Source organism: Melitaea cinxia, chromosome 4, assembly GCF_905220565.1.
Source record: "Melitaea cinxia chromosome 4, ilMelCinx1.1, whole genome shotgun sequence".
In the NCBI taxonomy this organism is placed as follows: Eukaryota; Metazoa; Arthropoda; class Insecta; order Lepidoptera; family Nymphalidae; genus Melitaea; species Melitaea cinxia.
In genome coordinates, this window is record NC_059397.1 from 14,500,195 (window position 1) to 14,527,949 (window position 27,755).

At 30.8% G+C, this 27,755-nt stretch overlaps 3 protein-coding genes across 3 annotated transcripts; 2 read left to right on the top strand and 1 right to left on the bottom strand.

The window, feature by feature from the left end:
- The first annotated feature begins 5,067 nt into the window (after positions 1 to 5,067).
- LOC123669931 (N66 matrix protein-like) lies at positions 5,068 to 6,425 on the top strand. The gene is made up of 3 exons (XM_045603445.1): positions 5,068 to 5,225; positions 5,687 to 5,866; positions 6,227 to 6,425. Exons 1-3 carry the CDS (start codon positions 5,158 to 5,160, stop codon positions 6,360 to 6,362), a joined length of 384 nt encoding a protein of 127 aa, XP_045459401.1. The 5' UTR covers positions 5,068 to 5,157; the 3' UTR covers positions 6,363 to 6,425.
- Positions 6,426 to 9,622: 3,197 nt separating this feature from the next.
- LOC123670276 (carboxypeptidase Q-like) lies at positions 9,623 to 18,191 on the top strand. Its single transcript, XM_045603783.1, has 3 exons — positions 9,623 to 9,878; positions 16,331 to 16,460; positions 16,561 to 18,191. Exons 1-3 carry the CDS (start codon positions 9,679 to 9,681, stop codon positions 17,650 to 17,652), a joined length of 1,422 nt encoding a protein of 473 aa, XP_045459739.1. The 5' UTR covers positions 9,623 to 9,678; the 3' UTR covers positions 17,653 to 18,191.
- A 3,396-nt stretch (positions 18,192 to 21,587) lies between these two features.
- Positions 21,588 to 24,668, bottom strand: LOC123670278. The gene is made up of 3 exons (XM_045603785.1): positions 24,530 to 24,668; positions 22,968 to 23,198; positions 21,588 to 21,866 (listed from the first exon to the last, which is right to left on the bottom strand). Exons 1-3 carry the CDS (start codon positions 24,595 to 24,597, stop codon positions 21,746 to 21,748), a joined length of 420 nt encoding a protein of 139 aa, XP_045459741.1. The 5' UTR covers positions 24,598 to 24,668; the 3' UTR covers positions 21,588 to 21,745.
- Positions 24,669 to 27,755: the final 3,087 nt, after the last annotated feature.

Consider the following 27,755-nt stretch of genomic DNA (forward strand, 5'->3'; position numbering starts at 1 on the left):
ATTTTCACACGTTAAACTATTCTAACAACACGTTAACCACCTTTGAATTACGATTTTATTTTACATTGTACTTGCACATCATACTATGTATTGATACATTTGTACTGACTCTACTGATAGTGTCAGTACGCTGGGTGTGTATTCAGTATTTTGGTTTTGATTGTAAAGTAAATAATGTTCATATTGCTTTTGGATTAACTAATAACTTTGTATGTCTGTTTTAAATGGTTCGAATACCCGAGTAGAAATTTTTTCATCTTCCTTAGAAAGACCGGACCGGACATGAGTAATTTGGACCGGATAAGGTATGTAACGCAGAAGATTTGTCTGGACCTGATCAGGATGAGATGAGATTTCCTGATCGAGTCCAGATCAGGAAATCTCATCTCATCCTGATCAGCCGGTTCGGTCCGGTCCTTTTAAACACGAATGAAAAAAAGCGAATTGATATTATAAATATTTTCACTAGTTCGGCAAACAAGCGTACGGCTCACCTGATGGTAAGAGACTACCATAGCTTATAGACGCCTGCAACAACAGAAGCATCGCAAGCGCGTTGCTGACCTAATCCCCAATCCCCCCCAGGAGCTCTGGTCACCTTACTCACCAACAGGAACACAATACTGCTAGAAAACAGTATTATTTAGCTGTGGTCTTCTGTAAGGTCGAGATACTACCCCAGTCGGGCCGCTCCATATTTTGAGCAGGAAATTCCTGATGTGCCCTACCTCAGTTAGATATGCTACTTAACATAATTATTACGATATTTATTTCCGTTTATTTTTTCCAATGTATTATTTATTTATGTTTTTACTTTAAATATTCATTATTTTTATTAATTTTTATATTATTAATTCATCAGCTCAGACCTAGTCCTGACAGAGCTTGCCGGATCTGGCATTCCTCATTCTATCCTGATCTTGTCCAGATACATAATCTGGTTGAGCCTGATCTTTTTTCTAGTCAAGGTTTCTGGTATAAAATAGATATATACATATACACACACAGACATATATATATAATACCAGATTAGTTTTTACGCCAGGTAAAATTTAATTATTGTATGAATTGAATGAATAAATATGATTATTTGTAGTTACAAGTAATTTAGAACAAATAAACAAAACGTCCACTCAAGTAAAGCTACATATATGCTAACGTATACAATATTGTAATTAAAGATAATTTTTTCACTTCAGTTCTGATATCTTCATTTAAGTTTTATTTTATAAATTTAAAAATAAATTACATTTTGTAATATGAAGGAAATATTAAAATAGATGAGAGTTTTAAAATTCTTTATTATGTTGCACGTAACTTGTTTATTATATTATTATGACAGAATTAAATGTGGTCTATGTTAATGGTTCTTAGACCTACGCCTTCACTATCTTCCTCAGGTACTTCAAATGTGGTAGTGTTCCAGTTACCATTACCTAAGTTATAGATCCTACAATAGGGACAATCTTGTGGTATAAAGGCATTCATATCATACCTGGAAAAAAGTCTTATATCAGACAGTATACCTTTTATAAAAGACACAAAATATTCAATTATGTTTAGCAAAATACACTCAGATGAGCTATTTATTTAATGTTGTACAAAATAATAATGAGAATTTTCTAAATGTTGATATTATACGTAGTTTATAGCTAAACTATCAAATGTGTGAACTATTTGATAAAAAAATACTGAATGTAAGGATGATATAATTATTTTGTTTTACCTTCCACTATCGTGACTTCCATGGCTACCGTATGCGCCACTGCTGTATCCGCCATTACTATTTCCACCGCCTCCACTACTATATTCACTTTGTCCCCCACCATTATTATTTGAGTCTACTCCATATCCTGATTGACTATTATATCCGTATTGGCTATTATATGGTTCTTGAGTGTAACCATATCCGCCTCCGCCCCAAACACAGTTGTTGTTTCTGCACCTACAACCACAAGTAATATTGTGAATAAGAAAAGTAATACTTTAACTTATTTTTTTTTTATAAATAACATTTTAAAAATTGTAGTATGCGTACTTACCTAGGCGTTGTTTCTACAAAAACAAATGCGCTAAGAACACATAAATAGACAAATAAAACTCTCTGCATTATTACTGCTGTACAAATTCAAAAAGATCTTCAAGATGCAAACTTGCTTTTGCTGGAGAATATCAATTGAATACTAAATATACAACTTCAACAGCTGTTTTATATAATCGACCAGAAAAAAGGTCAAAATGTTAACTGATATCAAAGTAATTATGTTAATAATATATTGATATTATTTTGTTAATAATAGTTTTTATATGTAATTAATAAAACTTTTACTACAGGCCTGTACCCGTAGTGGGGTGTTCAAAATTAAAAAATTATAAATTTAAGTAGACTTCAAAAGAACTTTTGAATCGTCATTTTACAAATAAAAATTTATATTTATTCTTTATGAAATAAAGGTAAAATTAATTCTAATTTTGCTAACCGCGTCTTGACAAACGCAGTGTGGGACGTCCTCCGGCCCGTTGGACTGACGATCTACGTAAAATTGTCGGTGTCGCCTGGATGAGGATTGTGGAAAACGGGGATGTCTGGAACGAATTCGGGGAGGCCTATGTCGAGCAGTGGGCTACAATAGGCTGAACTGACTGACTGATTTGTTAAAATTTAGTCATATCTTGCAGGAGATCGTTAGTGTGTTTAATCCAATAATATGCTTTAGCTATTAAACTATTTTTAATATACTGGCCGAATCAATCAATCATTTCAAATTTACAATAAATTTAAAAAGTTATTTAAATCTTACTTTTTGTAATTTGTATATGTATATAAATTTATGTCGTAGTCTCATATTTTTTTATTTAGCGTAGGTTGATCGAAAATATTCTTATACTCAATTAGTTTTAATTTTTTAAGGTAATAGGTATTTGTAAAGTCAAGTTTTTTGTAGAATAAATTTTACAAAAAATATATATCTTATTTTCATCTTTTGTCACATGTAAGCAACCTGTTAACTCCTAATTGAATTCCTTTCGCGACCAAGGAAAATTTTGGTTCCGTTTTAAAAATTGCAATAATTGTATTTAAATATAAAGTTATTTTAAAATTTTAAACTAAATGTCAAAAAGAAACGTATATCAAATGCATTTGTATAAGTATAAACGTTAATAAAATCAAAATCGAATTTATGTGGGCAAATTTATTTATTACGTGTTTTGTGCCTATCATTCAGCTGTCTACGCATCGTTTGGCATGACAACCACATATTTTCGGCTTGAGGCGTATTTTTTCCTTTTTAAATAGTTTTCTAAAAATGGAGGAGGTTCTCAATTCGAGTTTTTTTCTTCTTTTTTTTTTTGTGTATGTTACCTAAAAACTTTTGACTGGGTGGACCGATTTTGATAATGTTTTTTTAATCGATAGGCGGTGAGTGGTGCGTGTCATGTGGCCCCATTTAAATTTAATTGAGATCTACACAACAAAAACTTTTCAACGACAAGTACTTTTCGAGTTGTATCTTATAATGCGTATTTACTTGACTATTTTTTCGTGTACCTACGTTGAATTACTAGTCGATGTAATTGAAATCGGTTTTTTTTTTCGTTTGCGAACAAAGACAATTATTTAAAGTAAAACTGTAAAATATACCATTTTTACTAAAAAAATACGAAAAGACTTTTCCCTGAATGATATGTTAAAAAAACTGTAAATATATGAATATAGAATTGGTAATTAAATCTAAAAATATTATGTCAACAAATTTAGGAAATGATGCCCAAATAATAAATGATATAGATATTGTTAATAAAATTGTCAAATTTAATTAACTAATATATATATATATATATGTTCAAAAATACAAAAAACACATAATTAAAATTTATACACAAGCCTGTCACGAAAACTCACAAGAGTTTATTCGGACAAGCCGCCGCGTCGCATACTATATTATCATACAATATCTATACCGTAGCATATTACAGCAATTAAATCTAAACTTAGGTAATTACCATGATTTTGTGACTATTAAACGCTGTGACTAATAAATGTTATTTTAGTGATCTTCTATATTTGTGTTTGTTACTTTTGTAGGTATTTAGGAAGTTCATTAACAAATGCGGGTATAATTGTGTTTAACATTTTAGCTCAGTAAAAATTTCTAGCATTCGGTATAACAATTTTTTTTTAATTTTGAATATTTCTTAGGATATTGGGTCTACATTTTTCGATTAATAAAGAAGGATCATTAACTTCATTTAGGACATTGAATTTCACCAACGTAAATACATCTATGACATTACAATATTTTAAAATATCACTTTCATTCAAGATACTTTTATTTTTAAATTTTGGGATAATGGTTTTTAATAAACGTAACTGTAAAGCATAAATATTATTTAAATATGTTTTATAGGTCCTACCGTAGCTACATAGTTACCACCGTTAGTCCATTTGATAATAGATTGAGCCAGGGCTAGATACAGTATTCTAAACTTTTTATATGGGAGCTTATGTTTCAATATACACAATCTACTAAGTAGAGATCTTAATTTAGAGCAGACAAGGTCTATGTGAGGCTTCTAGCTAAATCTGTTATCAATAATGAATATACGAATATATACGTACCTAATACTCGAATGCTACTGATATTTAAGTATCTAAAAAAGCTTTAACATAACATAACATAACAATACACTTTATTGTACACCAAAACAGAAATAATACATATTATGAACTTAAACAGAGTATCATTAGGCACAAAGGGCGGCCTTATCGCTAAAAAGCGATCTCTTCCAGGCAACCTAGGGGCAGAGGAGATGGTATTGTGTCAGTGTAGGTGTACAAATTGAGACATAAACGTTTGAATATAATATAAGCTTTGATATACTTTGTAGTGAAAAATTCATAATATTATGTTAAATACATTAGGAAATTCCAATGAGGAAATGTAGAGATTCGGGTGGTTTCTACGACCATTTTTTTGGCAGATAGCGTTTCTGGGATTATACGTATGACTATGATATCATTTATTATCTTGACCTTTAATCCCGGCCTGTTGTATAAAATGCGACGAAGTGAAAGATGTTTAATATTCTTCCGAAGAATTTACATACAGCACATTAAGATTCTGTAGCGACGCTTACGACTGAAAATATATTATCATGCAGAAATATCTGATTGTGTCACTTTGCGTTTTCGCTGCATTTATTTCGATAGAAGCGAGACCTTGGTAAGTAATTTTTTATAATAATTTTGAATTATTGCCACAATTTGACTTACAAAACATACATATTAACCGTTACAACCGCTCCGGAGTAGTGGTGCGTGTATTTGGTTAAAACACCGATGGTTTGAGGATTCGATTTCCGCCCGCTTTTTTACATTACAATAATTTATTTTATCTATCCCTCTATCATTAATTTGAATTAGTGAAAAAATTATTTTCTACTTTTTAGTTTGGTTAGTTTATAAAAACGTGTTTTTTAGTTTTTTTTAAACTATTATTTATTTTTCAAGGTTTTAAGGACAAAATAATAAATAATGTGTGATTGTTAAGATTTCATTAAATAATAGCGTTTTACACTTTTTACAGTTACATTTTTTTGTTCTGTTTTCGTTTCTTTTTTTTTGCGCTGCTATATTAATTTGATTGTGTTGCAAATATATAATGATATTGATATACATAATTAGGTATGAAGGTGGATATAGTGATAATGGATATAGCAGCAATGGATATAGTAGTAATGGATATATTAGAAGTGGCAACGCTAACAACGGAAATGGCGGTAGTGGATATGATGGTAATGGATATGAAAGCAATGGATATAGCAGCAATGGATACGGCAACAGCGGTAATGGCGGCAGCGCAAGGTATGTCAGACATGATTTTTATGTACATTTAAATAAATACTTTTCTTACATAAATAATAAGGCTATTATTATTATAATATACACGTCAAAAGATATAGAATAATAAATATGTTTCGTAATTAAAACTGCCATGAACAAAATAACAAGTATTTGTGGAGAGCAGGAAATTAATTGATATAGTATATTGTTTTATTTTTACCAAAACGACATTTAAAATATTACGATCATTTTTTGATAGTTCTTGTAATAAATATTACTGTTAAAGAGTGGTAATTTTTATGATAAGTAATGAGTTTTTATTGATATAACAGTGATTTTGATGAAATTATTGGTAAATATGATACCTTAAATTTTTTTCAGATTAATTAATAGCCACAGTCAATTCGATTATGGAGTCTACGTACCGAGATCATGCCCACACTGCAAAGTAAATAACTTTGGGAATGGTGATTACAATGAACATACCTTCAACTTACCAAGAGGAATATACAACTAATTTTAAGATATTTTTGTAATATTTAGTTTACATCTTACATCTAATAAACTTTTATTAAACTTATATTTATATTAATACTTGGACTTTTAAGAAACAAAATCTAATTTCGGTATAAAAAGCATCCAGTTCTCATCAAGTATGAAATCAAATTATGAGTGCTAAATACGATCGAAAATTCACGAACAGATCACCTATTTATACCCACTACATACACATAGATAGGTATATGGTATTGTGACAGGAGTTTGAATTAATAACTCTAAACACGTTTTATCTAAATGATTCATGTAATATTAGTCTAATTTTCATTAGAACTTTTAAATTCAAGATATTGTTTTAAGATCTTTTATTCGTGTTATGCTCTACATATTTATATTACGTGTAATTTAATCGAAACAAACGATCATAATTCAGCCTGTAACATTCCACCGCTGGGCTTAGGCCTCTTTCTCTATGTTTACGAAGAATTGGAGTTTAATACATCAGGTTGCGACTATGAGTAACGATTGCTATCAGGTATTTATTATAAAAACTGGAATCCACAGACATCTAAACCGAAAAGAAATATTTGTACAAATGCAAATATCAATCCCGAGATGTAATTGAACCCGCAAACCGTCGGTGCTTTAGGCGCCTATACGCACCACTACTCCAGAGCGGTTGCTGAACCGAAACAAATTTTTAACTAGAACCGAAAATTCCGAAAAAAAAATGTTAATTATATAATTTTTGCGTTATGGAATCGTTTGTTTCAATAGAAAACAAGCATTTGTCACTTAAATATTTTTTGTTACTGGAATTGTATGAGAAAGTTAAATTACTTATTATTAGGAAACTTAATATTTTTAAGGGATAGTGGCTCTTTATTGGTGAATAAAAGTCTTTAATAGTTAACATCGACAGAAAGTTTCACAAGCGTGTGTTGGACATGAATTGAAACAAAAAAAAATGTTAGTTCGATTTAATTTGTTCAACTATGAACGTTTAACGTAAAGTAAAAGTTACTTAAATCAATCTCGAGACTAACACATAATAGGTAGTCTGAACCCTTCCTCCTCCGGCTTTTTTTTCCTCTCGACCTACACTAGGGACATTAGTTTATTTTATTTATTGTAAGATTTAATAAAGCCGAGGACATAATAGGAAGATAATGTCTACCAAGACATTAGAAATTTAAAGTATCTTAATATTTTGATTATTTTGACTAAGTTAAGGTTGCACATAACACTAGGGATATTACCTAAGTTTGTAATGTACCCAATAATACAAAAACATTTATTTTATTGTTTGAATTTTTTGCTACCTTAACTTTCCTTTATTATTGTCGAGTTTTTTTTTTTTTTTAAATTTATTTGTATTATTATTTTTGTTAATGACATTATTTTGACTTTCGTTAAGTGTGTATATCGCCTTATGACGAAATAAATGTTTTCATTTCATTTCAAAGAACTTATAACATATATCTGTATAATTTTTATTAAGATCATTAATATATAAAATTCTCGTGTCGCGGTGTTTGTAGTTAAACTCCTCCGAAACGGCTTGACCGATTCTCATGAAATTTTGTGTGCATATTGGGTAGGTCTGAGAATCTAGCAACATTTATTTTTCATCCCCCTAAATGTTAAGGGTAGTCCGCCCCTATCAGTTTTTTTTTAATTTTTAGATAAATTATTTATTTTTTATTTGATTATGATTTGGCGTTGAAAAATACATACAACCGTAACTTTTCAACCTTCCACCACTAACCCCTATTTTTAAATAGCGTTTAGCGGCAAGACAACGCTTGCCGAGTCAGCTAGTTTCAATATAATATTTTGGTAACAAGATTAAAGTTATTTGAAATCTCAATGTTATTTAAATAAAATCTGTTTTTAATCTTTATTAACATTTATTTCAATAAATATTAGCAATACCTAAATACTTGTGATGCCCAAAAACCAACGGTTTATCCATGCTATATTATTGAAACCTAGCGAAGAGGATATTTAATTTAGTTATTCACCTGTTAATTTTTTTAAACAGATTAACAAATTTATCACTGCACAGTCGAAAATAAAGATTAACAGTTGATTTATTTTTACATTTTATTATATATTTCATCTAACACATAAACAAAAGCCAGATATGACGCCACTACGTTTACTGCCAGACAGAAAATACTTATCATTCATAACAAATCAATTATACTCTTTGTTATTACTATGATTAATCTTATGTAATTATATCAATAGTAAATAAAAGCATCATTTAATTATATCTAAATATACATGCACGATGTACACTGTAATATTTACCAATACCATACTAGCTATGACCCGCGGATTTACACGCTTTAATTTTAAAGAAAATAAAAATAACTTGTAACCTTCCTTAATAAATTAGCACTTTCAAACAAACAAACAAACATTTCAGCTCTAGAATATTAGTACAGATAAATAAAAGAACGATACCATGTGACATAATTTTTCTATTTAATTAGCAAAGCTTTTGTATCTCCTCAAATGTCAAGAGCCTATGAGCTGCGGTAGCTATAATTGTGTCGAAATGTTCAATATGATCTAGTATATTATTACCTTTTCCAATAAACAGACTTACACTCAAAAAAAATTATTCTTGAGATTATCATGTTCCCATAAATAAGACAACACGCTGTATCACTTTACCACATTACGTGGTATAGGATATAGGTATCATATTATATTAATACGCAAAGGATAATATGTTTGCCTCCCTTTTTTAAAAAAAAAACTCACAATTACTCCACATAAATTATATATCATTTTATAGATAATTGCATGCTCTACCGGCATCCACAACTAAAAATTTATTATTGCTTTTGTTTTTGTAAATTCATTAATTATTAAAATTATACTTATGATGGAACAATTATAAATTATAATTATACTTATGGTGAAACAACGCCAACATGATTGACGGTCGGTAAATATTTTGTTCAATTTCAGGCTATTTTTTCCTCAAATCAGCTAGTCTTCTATAAATTAATAACATTTAATGACAATATAAAATAAATATTATCAGTGATTTTTTTCGACATTTTACTATTATTTACAAAACCACAGCTTACACAAAAATTTAAAAGTTACACCTATATAATATTTCATTAAAATTTAAAATTACTATTTACATAAAATAAAAAGTTACATGAAATATGTAAAAATAATATCATGTGCATTCTGCCTAACCGGTAATTGCATAACTGCTGACTGCCACAGTGCCCATAATAGTCGGTAACATTCGTAGAGTATTGGTCATCTAACATGGTCGTTCTTGTACTTTGATAAGTAAAAATAAAATGTTTCTTTTTATATCAATTGCTTTACTTTCGGTACTCATATATCAAGTGCAATGTGGTCCTAGGACTAAGTCTTATTCGGAAATAAAGCGTTGTGATATTGGTCATCTGGCAGATGAAATAGCTTCCTACGACACTGTAGTCAAGGATATTATTGACTATGTGGTTAGCGGTCCTTTTCAAAGGAAAACGTATGATGAGTAAGTCATAGATTAAAGTCTGTGAGGAAAAATTGTAATCTATATATTTTGTTCTTATATTTCTCAATAATATTTACATTTAAGAATGGTCCTCTGTTTTCATATTACATTTTTTTTTTGGTCTACCAATACAACAATCTTTTTGGATTTTTCGATAAAAACTCTTGCAAGTCTTGCTTTTATAATTATTTCTTAGAAAAATATATCAATACAAAAAAGCACTACATATTTTACGCATGCTTCTTATTATACAGGTATAAAAATATATAATATATTATCATTTATACAACGTGTTATTAAACTAGCGTCCTTACATTTAAATGCAATATCAGTATTGATATTATAATCTAAATATGCATCTTACTTACCCTAACGCTTCAGTAAAAATAATAAAATTAATTATTAAATAATAACCATTTATGAAATTATCGTCATGTGTACGTTAGTGTTCTATCAATGACCGAGTCACCTGAGTTTTAAAGTTGTGGTTATTTATAGTCTTTTTAACCATGTCCTATCAACATTTTTTTTCAAAATTGTCAGGTTTTAGATTATTTAACAATGTGCTGAACTTATTATTGCTTCATTTTTTTGGTATGCGTAATACTATACGTTTTAAAGCCTTAAATACTCGCTTCATTAATTTTGATAGACTAACTCATTCATCATGCACTTCAGCCTTTCGCATTCCACTGCTGGATATAGGCCTCCCCAAGGTAGCGTTATTTTTAAGTTTAATGTAATTTATCTAAATATTATTATTATATCATCTAACGAATTAATAAAGAGAAAATTTAATTTAAAAAAAATATTTTAAAATATTTGTATCTTAACAAGTTTGGTATTATTCAAGTAATAACACCTTCCCCAATATTCGTTAATAATATAATAAAATAGAATGATACTAAGCCATTGACATTTTATAAATATATAAATAATTAATGAATAACTTGTCTGTATATGTACATTTCTAATACAATAATTGATTAATACGACAAGTGTGAACACAATTAATCTTCTGATAATAAGATCGCTTGACCTCGTGTATAAAGTGACCTGCATGGTCAGTCAGTAGAGACAAAGCGATTGACGAACACATTTATAAACAAATTTTTTGTTGACCGCGGCTTTGCTTGTGTAAAAATTATATAAAAGCTATAAAGTATTATATCCCCTTATTACTTTACACTTCAGAGATTTTTATATTTACATATATATACTAAAGTATTCTATTTTTTATACAAAAACTTTAAAAATGACAGAATTTTTCTTAGATAGTAAAAAAAACAAGAAATAATAAATGTATTTGCTCGCTAACAAAAAATAAAAATTTACTTCAAATCACATTCATCATCGACAAGTAAGATAACGTAACTTAAAAAATCATTGTCAGATTTTGTCCAAATTTAAATAAAACCCGAAAATCGCCAGATTTTAAAGTAAGAAAGAATCATTAAAATCGATACCTACTCCGGTGTGGTGGGGTGTACCAAACACGCCAAAAAAAAACTAAGAAGTTAAACACAATTAAAAAATACAGTCGAATTGAGAACCTTCATTCTTTTTGAAGTCCTTTAAAAAGATCGTTACAGGTGATTGGTTCCTACGCATCCTTAATATAAAGAGATTTATCAAACGACATTGAGTTCGACAAACGACCTGGAGCTATGGACCGGATATGGTCGATTCGCTATTGAGTGCACTCGGTAATGTTTCAATGTCAAATTGTTACTAAAGTGTTTGATATCAGATAATATGTTAAAATACGTATTAATACAACACTTAATAGAAATACAGTACAATAACAGGATAGTATTTTTTTTTGATAAATATATATAAGTAATACTTATGTAGTAAATACGTATATACACTCAGACTCGATGCGAGAATCGAACCCACAACCGGATCAGTAAAGCAGGGTAATTGCAAATTTCGTCAACGGATTTGTTATATAAATTATGTAATATTTTTAATGTTAAAATGTTGTAAATATATTGCTCATATACCCACAAGTCATATTATAATTTATAGGCCATAATATATGATGTATCATTGTTGGACAAATTGTGTATTCAATTTAAAATGAGTTTTGAAAATTGATCCTGTTAATCTCAATTTGAAACAAACAACCTAACTATTTTAATTTAATTCCTGTAACATACTGTTAATACTGTTAATACTTTGTAGTCGCTAATGACCCTAGTTGTTAAAAATTAAATAAATAAAAATAAAAGCTAAACACTTTCGCTTTCGTACAATAGTATAAAGGATATTATCATAGCGATTCCAATTTAAATCTTACACATAATTTTCTTTTACATAAATCTGGTCCTGGCAATAACAAACAAAAAAAAAATTACCTAAATTGTTGTAGTCGTTTGGAAGTTCTGCGTGAACGTATGTTCATTCCGTATTCACTTTCGACAATACGTTTAGTCGTTTATATTTCTATAGATATACGGATTGCTACACGGTTTAAACTATGTCCTCAATTAAAAATAAAAATTAAAGTCAATGTAAATAGTTGAGTTCATGATGGTCGCCATTCATGAAGCATTGGTCATCTAACATGGTCGCTTAGTGTTATGATAAGCAATTGTAAAATGTTTGTTTTAATAATCGCTGTTAGTGTATTCTCAATAATCGTATCTAAAGTACAGTGTGGTTCAAAAACTCAATCTTATTCGGAAGCAAAGCGTTGTGATATTGGTCTTCTGGCAGATGAAATAGCTTCCTATGACGCTGTGGTCAAGGATATTATTGACTTTGTGGTTATGGATCCTTTTAAAGGCAAGACATAAGATGAGTAACTTGTACACTTCGTTTATCAACATTGGAAAAAGTCCTCTATTTTCTGTTACATTTTTAATTTGTTCCGCGTACATATATATGTATATACACTATAAATAATTAATTAAACGGATTTAGTAATCATGAAGCAAAAAATGTGATTATAGTATGTTACGCTATACATGTGCCCTCGTTAGACTTGACTGGTTATTAGAATTACATAACTCACGTTGTATGTTATATAATATTTTGTAATTATGGTTTATGTAAGTAGACTTTATACACTATAATTATCTTACGGAACATTGGATACTATCTATAATGAAAACTGTTAAAAAGTGTTAAATTGTCAATCACTGTGCTAGAGACGGTAACTCATATCGAGTTGAGTTTGACATATATACAGATACACACTACATAAAAATAGTTATAAAATAAATAAAGTAGATGATTATTACATACATATAATTACTGCTTTCATACGATCGTTACTCATAGTAGGGAATATACATATATGCCAACCCGCAGAGGAACAGTTTAGTGAATTAAGCTCCCATACTTCTCCTACATGTAGAAAGTTGCCTATATGTAAAATTATTGTAGAAACAAAATTATAACATTATCGTTAGCATTGAACAGTTCTGGACTTTATTTTATAGTAGACTAGCTGACCTGGCGAACTTTGTACCGCCTTCTTTATTTTTTTCTTAAATATAATAATTAATATATCAAAATAAAATATAGCCTATCTTTCAAGTTGGATCGAACTGCACATGGTGTGCGAATTTTATTATAATCGGTTAAGTGGTTTAGGAGTCCATTGAGGACAAACATTGTGACACGAGATTTATATATATTAAGATATTTTTGATAATAATACTGAAAATTAAAAATAAATTATCAACTATCCACAGAATTTCACTTACGTAAACGATCTTAGTTTCTATTGAATTTTACATAATTTACGTAAAAGGAATTAAACTGAGGTAGTGCACAGAAAAATATTTCCTGCTCAAAATATGGAGCTACCCGACTGGAGTAGTATCTTGATCTAACAAAAGATAACAGCTAAATAATATTGTCTTTAAGCAGCGTTGTGTTCCAGGTTGTGAGTAAGGTAACCAGAACTCTTGGGGGGATAGTGGATAGGGTCGGCAACGCACTTGCGATGTTCTATGTCTAGTGTTGCAGAGGTCTATAAGCTACAGTTATCGCTTACCATCAGGTGAGCCGAACACTTGTTTGCCGAATTAGTTATCTAAAAATAAAAAAAAATAAAAAAATTACGTAGCGGTAACTCAAAAATTCATAAATCCGAAAACACGTATAAATAACATAGGACATACTAAATAATTTACTTTGAGCTCAAAACTTAAGCTTAAAGATAATTTTTTTTAAATATTTTGTTTTAATAAATACAATATGTAAATCATTACTTTTGAGAATACAAACAAACGATATTCGCATACAATATTAAATGTGAATTTGTCATTGAAAACATAATCATAGTCATGCTTGGTTTCAGTACAATGTGAATTTTTATTTTTATGGTTCCGTAGCCAAATGGCAAAAAACGGAACCCTTATAGATTCGTCATGTCTGTCTGTCTCTCTGTCCATATGTCACAGTCGCTTTTTTTCCGAAACTATAAGAACTATACTGTTGAAACTTGGTAAGTAGATGTATTTTGTGAACCGCATTAAGATCGTCACACAATAACAGAAAAAAACAAGAAATTTTGGGGGTTCCCTATACTTAGAGCTGAAACTCAAATATTTTTTGATCAAACCCATACGTATGGATAGGTCTTCAAAATGATATTGAGGTTTCTAATATCATTTTTTTCTAAACTGTTAATAGTTTGCGCGAGAGACACTTTCAAAGTGGTAAAATCTGCCCCCCCCCCATGTAACTATTAAAATAAGAGAATGATAAAACTAAAAGAAAAAAATATATGATGTACATTATCATGCAATTTTCCACTGAAAATGTGTTTGAACGAGATCAAGTAAGTAGTTTTTTTTTTAATACATCATAAATCGTAAACCGCAATTTACCTTTCATTCAATCAATTCAAATATAAAAAAAACATGTAATTTCATAAACATAAACTTTATGCATAAACCGTGAATTCTAAAAAAACACTATTAATAAAACATCGATCAAAGTTATACCGAACTACAAAAACTTTTATATTATGCTACTTGCTGCTACGGAACCCTTCATGGGCGAGCCCGTCTCGCACTTGGCCGCTTTTCATTGTACCATGTAACAACTATGCGCAGAAAATATTCTGAACTATATGTATGACAATCTTTTTTAAACCAGCGCGATAAGATAGAAAATCGAATTTTTTATGTACTTATCCACTTGTAGATTAATCTATCAAATATTTCACGAGTAAATATGACGGTTTCGACAACCGAAGATTTTCTTCTTATACAGATAAGATAGGCTCTCAACAAAAGGGTCTTCGCTTATCACAACATCACAATATTATCAAGGCACGGGCAGAAAAATGAGTTTCTGCGCCAAAATCCTTTTAACCCTTTTTATTATTTTTGCAAGTGAAGCTAAATATTTACCAAAAAAATGTGACAGCTGCAGAGCTTTGTTAGGCGACGATCTAATAAATGAAATCGCGTCATATGAAAAAGTAAAAGACGAAATATTTAAATACGTCTTAGAAGGTGATTTCAAGAGCAAAACATATGATGAGTGAGTAAATGCACTTTGTCTTGTAACTTTACAAACTATCGTAAATTGTTGTTTTGACTGTGAAAATGTTTAAGTATTTTTTTATGTAATAAATGTATATATTTTTAATTTTTTTTTCGAATTTAATTCAGCTTTAAAGTTAATAAAATAAAACTGATTAGAAACTGATTTAGTTTATAAAGATTCTCTATTACTCAACTAAACTGAGTGAGTGTTCTATAAAAAATTAAAACTGCCTGTCATACTGCAGAGCAAAACCTCCAATCCTAATTCTGGTTAAAGCGAAACTGTAACCATTCTTCTAGGTGTCTAATTTGTTACGATCTTATAAAAAAAATAAAATAAAAGAAAATGGCTGTATCAGCAACTTTTTTACATCACCAAATATTTTATTAAACCTCAAAAACAAAGTAGTGTACACCAGCTTAAGATGATCTAAGTTCATTGTTTATATATAAATGTTATAGGTTAAATTTCTGTACATTTTGCGTTACTAGTTACTAGTACTTAATCCGAAGGTCATGATGTCTGTAATTTTAAACTAACTAACCAAATGCCTTAAAACATTACGGAATATACTTTAAAATATCTTATATCTTTAAAAAATATGTGTTCGGACTTCGCGTTAATGATTATTAAAAGAGTTTAGATATATTCGTATTCTCTTCAACTAGCGACCCGCCCTGGCTTCGGACGAGTGAAATGCTGATACTAAATATAAGATATAAAATGACATGACATAAGAAACCTCTAAAACTATTAGTGTGGCTCTACTATATTATGCATATTTTATACATATAAACCTTCCTCTAGAATCACTCTATTTATTAAAGAAAACATTAAAATCCGTTGGGTAGTTTTAAAAGTTGTAATGATGCACAAAATTGGAACGGTTACAGTTTTATAAGTACAGATTTAATGATTGTTTTGTTTTAATTTTACAGATTGGAAAAATTTGTTGATAAATTTGGCGCCCGACCCTCAGGATCGCAAGAGCTCGAAGATTCTATTGATTATATGATTCAGCTAACACGAGAGGAGGAAATAAATGACATCGTTACGGAAGAGCTAGAGGTAATTAATAACAATAGGGAACATGTTTCCTGAATGTTAACTATACTCGTATTTTGCTATACTTTACTAATTATGTAAACTAATGATATAACTTTAATAGGTACCTCATTGGATGAGAGGAACAGAAAAGATTACTTTATTAGAACCAAGAGTAAAAGAAATCGATTTGTTAGGTCTTGGGCGTAGTGCTACGACGCCACCTGAAGGTATAACAGCTGAAGTAGTTGTCGTAAAAAATTTCGAGGAGCTCTCTGAGCTATCAAACAACGATGTTGAGGGTAAAATTGTTTTATACGATCCAATATTTACAACTTATGGCGAAACTGTAGTCTATAGAAGTCAAGGGGCATCGAGAGCAGCAGAAAAAGGAGCTGTTGCTTCTTTAGTGAGATCTATTGCGCCATTTTCTATCAACACGCCCCACACTGGATCACAGAATTATAATGATAACTTTAAAAAAATTCCCGCTGCTGCTATATCACTTGAAGATGCAGATTTACTAAGAAGATTTTATGACCGTGGTGAAAAAATTGTACTAAATATGACGATGTTATCAGCATATGAAACGAAGACTTCCAGAAATACTATTATTGATCTAAAAGGTAGAGAAGATCCGGAAAAGTTGGTAATTGTTTCCGGACACATAGATAGCTGGGATGTAGGTCAAGGAGCCATGGATGACGGTGGCGGTTTATTTGTAAGTTGGGCAGCACCAGTAATTATGAAAAGATTAAATCTAAGACCAAAAAGGACAGTCAGGTCAATTTTCTGGACGGCTGAAGAGCTTGGGTTGATTGGTGCCTATGCTTACGAGGAGAAACATAGAAATGAAAGTCATAACATTAATTTCATAATGGAATCTGATGAAGGCACTTTCACCCCACTTGGTTTGGCCGTAGCTGGTACTCAAAAAGCCCGTTGTATTATTGCGGAAATTTTGAAATTATTTAAATCGATAAATGCCTCTACATTAGTCGAATCTGACAGTCCCGGTTCCGATATAGCTGTAATAATTAGGAATGGAATTCCTGGCGCAAGTCTTCATAATGCAAATGAAAGGTACTTCTGGTTCCACCACACTGAAGGAGACACAATCAATGTCGAAAATCCTGAAGAATTAGATTTATGTACTGCCTTCTGGACTGCCGTGACTTATATAATCGCTGACATTTCGGTTGATATTCCACGATAATTGTTACACTTTTTACTACAAACATTCTATTGCACATAAATATTTATGAGCTAATATATTATTAAATTATCATTGAAGTATTTATATTGGCATTTAAAAAATTATCACAGAATAACTTAAATTATAGAACAAATGACATTGTCAGTAAAATAATCGTAAAGTAAATACTTAATAGTTTTCATTTTTTTAAGAAATATATTCAAGATATTACCTACTGTCGAATGAACACTTAAAATGTAATAAAGAAAGTAAGTCGAAGTTCACAGTTGTAAAAATTAATTTTGCGCAGTCTCGCGATAAATATTCAATGATGTAAATATTTTCTGAGATCAAATTCATTAAACTTAAAACATTATTCCGAAGTCACTACGCAGTTTGTTCTTATAACAATTTATCTACCCTTATTTAATCATTTAACCGACGTTGGTGATATCGAATGTTATAATTACCTTTTTTAAAACAAACCTATATTGACTGTTTAATTCAAATATCTATTGATTAGTAGTGTTGAAATAAAAAAATAAAAAATATATAATCTAGCTTTACATTTATTTTACGCTGATACTCAAACAACTTTAATTTAACTTAAATCATATTGCATTTTTATATTTTCTTGTATGAATAAAATTTGATTAAGTAAAACTTAAGTAAATCTTATATCATTTTGGGATGTTTTTAAGATTGAGCGTCTACAATAGGTAACATTGATATACAAAAGATAACATAATATTATATTATGTAGATAAAAAACTTAACTTCATAATTAAAAAACTTGAGGCAAGAAAACACAAATAATAAGATATGGCATGGTTGAGCTAAAATGAGACTTTTTTGTTCGCACTTTCGCAAAGCTGCCAACGTAAGATAAGAAAGAAGTTGAATCGTTAGCTTTCAATGGTACAACCAACTCTCAGGGAATTTATACAATGCCTGATTCACAATTTATTTTTAACCGACTTCAAAAAAGGAGGAGGTTACTCAATTCGATATACATATATTTTTTATGTATGTTCGGGGATAACTCCGTCGTTTATGAACCGATTTTGATAATTCTTTTTTTCTTGGAAAGGAGATATCCCCTGTTTGGTACCATGATAAGGAAACCAGGTTCTGATGATGTTATCCCAGAGAAATCCCAGGGAAACTCTCGAAAATCCGCATAACTTTTTACTGGGTGTACCGATTTTAATGATTTTTAACTTAATCGAAAGCCGATGTTTATCATGTGGTCACATTTAAATTTCATCGATATCTGATTATAACTTTTGGAGTAATCTTTGATCATCATTTCAGCCGATGACAGTCCACTGCTGGACATAGAGGCTTCATTAAGTTATGTGTTTTGCCCAAAGTCATCTCGCTGGGCAGACGGGTTGGTGGTGGGTGGGCTGGCTTTGTCGCACCGAAAACGCTGCTGCCCGTCTTCGGCCTGTGTATTTCAAAGCCAGCGGTTGGATGGTTTTCGTTGGTGGTAGTGGAACTGTGTTATCCCTTAGTCGCCTCTTACGACACCCACCAATCTTTGATAATGCGTATTTACTTGACTATTTTTTCTTCTACATACGTTATATTACTTGTCGGTATAATTGAAGTCGGTTTTTCTTCGTTTACCTGCAAACACAATTATTATTGTTTAGATAGTATTTATTATACATATATATGGAAATGTATTTAGCTTAGTATATACAGACAATGGCTTACAAAACCTTATCTATAAGTTACATCATATTTATAAATAGAAGCGAGAAAAAAGTAAGATTACAAAATAATTAAAGGAAAAGATGAATTTTGAAGATAAAATTACGATCCATTCACTGGAACTTCCCAAGTCAAGAACTTAGATTACAGCATAAAAATAGTTATTTTATCAAATCATATTATTGTACAAACAATATTAAAGAATCACATCCGAAATAATATTAATATTTTGCTAAACATTTCGTCAATATTTTGATATTCCACAATTGCAAATAGTTTGAAATACTAAATTAATATCAATTTCATCAATATCACGGTCGGTTGAAAAATATACCATTCGAATAGTTCACTTTTTGCTTCGGGATCATTACTAAAATCAATTATCTTAATATAATCGGCTTCTACTGAAAGAAAGACGTCGGAGACATCTGTCGAAACAGAAATAACCAGGTCTAGTGCCAGGAAAGAAGATAACACAGTGTTATTAAGACAGCAAAAGAAACCAGGCATATTCACGCTGATGTCATATCGTAAAAACCCGTATGATAGTAAATAAAATTGATACGGTTATCGAACTGACCTCCAAACTCGTTATATGCATTCAATAATATTTCAAATATACAATAATTATATATTTTGATACAATAATTATATATTTTGTGCGTTATTTATTATAAATTTAAAAGATAAAAACAATTGAATATAAGCAGTAATATATTTTCTTTCTTTTCGAGCATATGTGCATATTGCACGAAGACTATAATATTTTGGTTATAATAAAACACAATTATACCACAATTTCAGATTATTGGTTCACTATAGAAGTTTTTGTCCTATAAATATCATTAATATTTAATTAATGCTATTTATTTGAATATTATACATATTTAAAATTCACAACTTAAGAACTAAATATTTACAGATAGTTATGGTGCAAAGCATGTCCCCGTTGAATCGCTGTGCCGATTCTCTGGGCAAAAAATGCACTACTATTCTTGTCACCAAACAAGCGTTCTGTCCACCCATAGTAACTGGGTACGACAGGCCTGCATGAACAGGAGCATTGCAAACGCGTTGCTGACCTTACCTCCATACCTCCCCCGTAGCTCTACTACATTCTCGACACAGGAATATAACAATACTCGAGAGCAGTAATATTTAGCTGAGATCTTCTAAGAGGTTGATGTTCTTCCCCAGCTGGGCTGACCCAAATTTTGAATTAGATACTTTCTGCTTTGCCCTTTTTCTACGTGGAGAAAACCCATCATGGATATGTCAGACTCCTACTGACTAAAAAAAACCACCACGTGTGAGCATTCGTCCGCCTGGGTGGGGCGAGATGGAGTCGCGCGAGTACTGCTATGCCCTAACTCAATATAACTTCCTACTAATATAACTTAAAATGTCATACAATATTACGAACATCAAAACTATTTAGCTTTCTAACGTCAATAAATTATTATCAAACATTCTGGCATACTTCAGAGAGCACATTTTTCAAGAGTTTCTTCCAATTATCTGAGATTAACCTGTCGAAGCCCACCACCGCCATCACGTCTACATCGTTATTTGTCAACTTGTCACCTACATAATTCAATATGAATCGGCTATACATTTTAATGCTATTTATTAAAAAAATAATTGTTAATACTGTTCACTCAAAAGCCTTACGCGTCCTGATCTTGTTTATTGTAATGAAACTTTTTTCTATTTCTTTTATTCGTAGCCACCTTGAATTTATGCACTGTATTGGAACAGAGAGATGTATTGAATAGAAACAGGAAATTCTGGTAAAAATTATTTCAATGCTTAAATCGGTTCCCCAACTGAATATATTTGTGTCCGAGTATAAGTTACGGTAATTACAGTTATATTTCAATTATGATTTATCAACTACGCTTACAACAATTTTGAAGATCTCCTTACACTTGTTAATAAGTACTATTATATAATAATACTAGCTGTGCCCGCGACTTCGTTCTCGTGTAATTTAACAAAAAAAAATTGTTTAGTTCGCAGAGTTACAAATTAATTAAATTTCTAAAATAAAAGAAGCCTAAGTTACTTCTTACTACATAAGTTATCTGCCAGTTAAAAGTCCCGTCAAAATCGGTCCAGCCGTTTCAAAGATTAGCCAGAACAAACAGACAGACAGACAGACAGACATTAATTGTAAAAATGTTAATTTGGTTCATATACCGTGTAGACATCCATATGCATTTAGCAAAAAGCAGTTATTTTAAATTACAAACAGACACTCAAATTTTATTTATTTTTATAGATTATATTTTTTCGGTCATCAATAAAGAGACAGTATAAGTGTGGATATATTTCCTTATGACATATTTATATTTAGCAGACACATATATCAATATTTGATAACATCTCAAAAAAGTTAATTGTACATTCCTTCATGAAGATTGAAGATATTTGTATTGTAATTTCCATTTCCATAATTATTTATTTTACAGCCTGGACATTCACTCAAGACGACGCGGACGGGGGCATTCGAGAGCCTGAAAAAAAAGCTTATTATAACCGTCGTCCTTATCGTCATTATTATTCATTATTTCAACATTTTTTACAAGACTAATAAATTTTACTGTACGGTTTTCATTGCAAAATATTAAAAATATATACAAGAATTGTACTTAAGAACACACATGAAAAATATCAATTTTCATTAGTACCCTCCATAAATACTATTAATTTACAATGACCGTCACATTTTTTTGTAAGATTATATTTTTTTTTAATATATACAAATAAATAAAGTTAACTTTTTATATATACAACTGCCGACTCGTTTGCGCAATGGTCACGCCATTGGTTTGTGGCTGTATGCTGGCGGTTACAGGATCGATCCCCGCACATGGCAAACATTTGTATTGGCCATACAGATGTTTGCCGTGATCTGGGTGTTTGTGTAGTCCTTGAGGTTCGCCCCACCGCGCCTCGGAGAGCTCTTTAACCCGTCCTGGATGTTATCATGTACATCTGATGGTGATCGTTAATAATAAATCCGCCAGAATATATCCGCCAACCCGGATTAAAACAGGGTGCTGGATTAAGCTCTGATCCTTCTCCTACATGGAAAAAGAGGCCTATGCCCAGCAGTGCGATAATACAGGCTGAATGCAAACGATGTCTTAATATTGTTTTCCTTACAACAGCTTCAAAAGTATGATAATCTTTCTATGACTTAGCATACGCTAAATATAGATACTTTATCTCCTACTCAATTAGCTTTACAGGTCGAACAAGTACTAAATTTTCGTCCTTTTAAGCTTCCCTTTATCTCTCTTAAGCAATCTTATTTTTTTTAATTTTTTGCCTTAAATTACTTATGACATAAATGTATAGAGCATAACATAAATAAAAAATTTCAAACAGTATCGTATAACTATACATTACACGCTGAAGGAACGCAACACTGCTTGAAAGTAGTATTATGTAGCTGTATCTTCTGTAAGGTCGAGACGGTAAGGTACGTCTCCAGTCGGGCTGCTCCAGATTTTGAGCAGCATATTATTTTAATGTTGTGTCCTACCTCAGTTTAGAAACTTATTTATTAACACTTATTTATTTACTTGTGTATGAAAAGTATATTAATTTACCTTCTACAGCCCTCTTCATCACATCTAATTAAATATCTTCTGCTGTCATATCCACTGTTACCAAACCCACCATATCCGTTGTTACCATATGCGTCTAAATCTTTGCCTCTTCTGTTAGCTCCATTTTCACTCTCATATGGGTCTCCTCTATTATAGCCCGTATCAACATTTGGTGCATAATTATCTTCGTAGGATAGATAATCTTCAACACTGTCCATATCATATTCAAACCTACAAACACTTATCAGATTTATCCTCAATTTTTTAGCAATATCAAATATTTAGTATATTCTGTATACTTTATGCATTTACCAGCAGAATATAGTGAAAATCAATCCCAAGTAGAAATTTTTTCGTCTTCCTTAGAAGGAATCAGGCATGCCTGGTCAGGACTAGATAAGGCATGTAACGCAGATGATTGGTCTATACCTGATCAGGATGAGATGAGATTTCCTGATCGGGTCCAGATCAGGAAATCTGGTCTTATCCTGATCAGCCGGTTCGGTCCGGTCCTTTTAAAAAATACGAATGTATATTCTCGAAAAAATTGTTTAACAAAAAAAAAGCGAATTGATATTATTAGTAATATGTTACTTAACATAATTATTATGATATTTATTTCCGTTTATTCTCCCAATGTATTATTTATTTATATTTTTACTTTAAATATTAATTATTTTTATTTATTTTTATGTTAGTAATTAATTATTATTATTAATTAAATTTTATTTATTAACTTCTATTAATTAACTACTCATTAACTATTTCCTATTACTAACGGCTACTCCACTGTGTAGAGATGGACTCACTGCTAGACTGTCCTGATAACTGTATATATACTAAGTGCGCTTAAAAACATTAATAGCGCGATTCAGGCTCAGTTCGCGTAATTTCTTTCAGGCTATCCGGTTCTGGATCGGACCGGGTCCTAATCCAGTATGCCTTACCATACTTGATTTTATTTAACATCAGGCTATCTTGATCTGGACCGGACCAGGTCCTGATCCAGTATGCCTTACCATACTTGATTATATTTTACATCAGGCTATCCTGATCTGGAAAGGACCGGGTCCTGATCCAGTATGCCTTACCATACTTGATTATATTTTACATCAGGCTATCCTTGTCTGGACCAGACCTTGTCCTGATAGAGCTTTCCGGATCTGGCATGCCTCATTCTATCCTGATCCGGTCCAGATACATGATCTGGTTGAGCCTGACCTTTTTTCTAGTCGGGATAATGTATAATACTTTCAGTTCGTAAACAAAAACGCCTAAAAGAAAACGTCTCGTAGACATTTCTATTTACATACCATCGTGAATAATGTTTTAATTTGTGCTTTATTACTTAACTTGATTTTTATAATTTGAGAGCAATAATGCTCTGCCTAAAAGAAATGAACTAGTTTACTTTAACACTGCGTTATTGGTTAATGTTATTTGTTATTGTGAAGACTAAAAGTTTATTTCATACTCGAAAACGTTATAATGACGCTATAGCTTATTTAGTTTTATAAACATTTTCTGACATTATTACTGTTAGAAATGTTAATTTCACTTACCAAGGTCTCGCTTCTGTTGAAATAAATGTAACAACAACGCAAAATGAAACAATCAAATATTTTTCCATGATAATTGCTATTCACTCTGAAGTGTCACTGTAGACTCTCAATGTGTATGTATTTAATCTCCGACTGAACACAAAACACATCTCACTTCGTTACATTTTATACAATTGGCTAGGATTAAAGGTCAAGACAATGACTGATAATATAGTAAATAACTGTATTGTCATTAATACATTTAAAATAACTATATATTCACAGTAACTACCCTAATGCCTAGATGAGAAAGTGCGATAAATTAAAAAAAAATTAAGTTTAATTGTTTGTAGCAGAAAAAATAACTGTTTAGCTTTTTATTATTGCTTGCTTAAGATTAATGAAACAAAATACTTATTAATACGGTTGATCAAATCGGACTCGATTGCTAGTAGTTCTGTAGAAACCTGTGGTTATGATGACCGATGATGAAATACTCGCTTCTGTGCCTTACTTCTACCACTAAAGAGACCTAAAATTTGTTAAAATGCATATTGAAGGCCAGCGGTAAGTTTTTTGTGGATTTTTCCACACGTCTTCTTCAACTTCAAAAATCATATTTTTCGATTCGATCCAGCCTGTTACATCCCACAGGTGGGCATACGCCTCTTTCTTCGTATAAAAGAAGGTTCGGAGTTTAATCCACCATGCTGCTCCACTGCAGTTTGGCGGATATAATCCCTACTATAAGTAATGATTGCTATCAGGTGTCTATGACAACAACCGGTGCTGACAGCTTAATGTGCTCTCCGAGGCACGATGAGGAGACGCGCAAGGACAGACACCAAGACTGTAAAGAAATATTTACAATTATCCTTCACGAGTGGGAATCGAACCCGGAATAGCCGGTGTTTGAGCGTGTTACACGTAATGGAACCACTGACGTTGTGCATCGCCACGAGTCGCCGCTGCAACGGGTGACTTCAATTAAAATATCGAATTACATCCACCTTTAATTTTTAACAAAAACTCACATTTTTTATAATATGAAACCTATGTTATTGTACTGCAAAAGACATTAAATTTTTAGATAAATGAAAAGGTAAAGGTATAGAAATACATTAACAGTAAACAAAACAGTATTCAGTTTCATTCATTTATTTAACTATTTATTTTACACTTTATTGTAAACCAAACAAGAAATAAAATAAACAAGCAACTAAAACAATAATAAGTAGAAAAATGTACAAAAAGCAACTATTATTTTATACAAAACAGTTTTTTTTTTTTTCCTAAGAAATAAATAATTTTTTCATAAGAAAGAAATAATACAATTAGAATTCAAATATTTTTTTTTTACCATTTTCATAAATTAAATCTGAAATAGTATGTTATAATTTTAATAATACTTTATTAAAATGAGAACTATATAATTAAGTGAAGAACTATATAATCTAGTCATATATTCCTTTAGGCAGGTAGAAGGTGTGTGTGTTGTGATCCCCATTCCCAAGGTTGTTGATTTTACAGCCAGGACATGAATCGGGAACATAGGCCGAGTTACCTCTATTGTAATTACCACGCCTGGAAGAAACGGCACATTTAAAACATACATTAATTTAAAATAAATTAATATCTTGATTAAAAAGAAGGACGTAATTTGTAATAAATGACCTTATTTTTTTACAAAAGCAAACCTTTTCTCAAATAAGTTGTTTAGGCTGTCACTAATATAAAGATTTTATTATACATATTTTAAGTTCAAAATTTATTATACAAAGTTGCAACACAAGAAGTTAGTTTTTTACAACTGGTATCACCGTTCCTGCCCAGGCGTCATTTTACTTGCAAGAGAAAATCGAAGCCATCAAAATGGAGGTCGAAATAATCTAGCAGTAATTTAATCCATTATTCATATTCATGTAAGCGCAAACATAAGTTACAATTTAAAAAAAACAACTATTTACTTAGAAATTTAAGCTGTGTTTGCAAAGAAACAGTTCAAGAAAGAGAGAATTAATTAATTTCTCACTCTCTACAAATACTTGTCAGTGACTATGACAATCTCACTGTTTATTAAAAAGCAACAACATTGTAAAAAAAAATTAAAGTAAATGTTAACAATCACATGGCTTAAAACATTATAATTTTAACATTTACAGCTAATCATGTTCTCTCACCTGGTGACCGATCCTCTGCTGCCATATTCGCTGTTGCCATATCCACTGCTACCATATCCACTGCTACTTAATCCCTCGCCACCGTTTCCATTACTATTATATCCACTGCTACTATATGCACTATTACTATTTCCACTATTATCATAACCGCTATAATGTCCACTGTAAAATAATACCATCAAGTGTTATTAAGTAGCAAGAATAACAAACTATATACACATATAATTTGTTGTTAAAAATGTGAATAAAAACCAGTGAATAAATAAAAATAATTCAATGTAAAGCTAAAAAATATAATTAAGCCAAATCTAAAACGTAGTAGTTTCAGAAAAATAAATATAAATCTATTTACCTTCATATAAAAAGTCGAAAATATCAAAATAAATATTTTTAAAATATGGGGTACGTTTCACGAATTTTTAACTGACAGAATAAACTTACCAATATCTTGCTTCTGTTGAAATAAATATAGTGAAAATGCAAAGAGACATAATCAGGTATTGCTGCATGATTGCATGTATCCTCGTAAAAGTCACTCCGAATCCTTAATGTGCTTTACACAGTATCTCCGACTGAATACAATAACATATTTTACTTCGTCCCATTTTATACAAATGTCCAGGATTAAAGGTTAAGACGATAACTGTTATCATTGTCATAAGTGTATTCCCACAAACTTAATCGGAAAAAACAATGTTTATAATAACTACCCCACGTGCACCTAAGTTACCTAATTGGTTTCTCTGAAAGGTAAACTTAAAATAATGAAATTAAAATATTAAATATTAAAACTGTCAATATCAAAATCATCGAAATCAAAAATAGCTTTATTCAAATAGGCTCCAAGAGCACTTTCAAAACTACTAAATAATAATTAAACTAAATTATTATTTTTGTAAAAGTGAAGCTACCACCGATTCGAAATGTAGATTCTGCAGAGAAGAATCAGCAAGAAACTCCGCCGTTACTCTTTTGAAAATAATATACAAACTATGTTTTAGTTCAAAATTAGAAACATGTTGCATGAAATACAGCGTCACTAAGTCCACACATCTTTATCAACTATG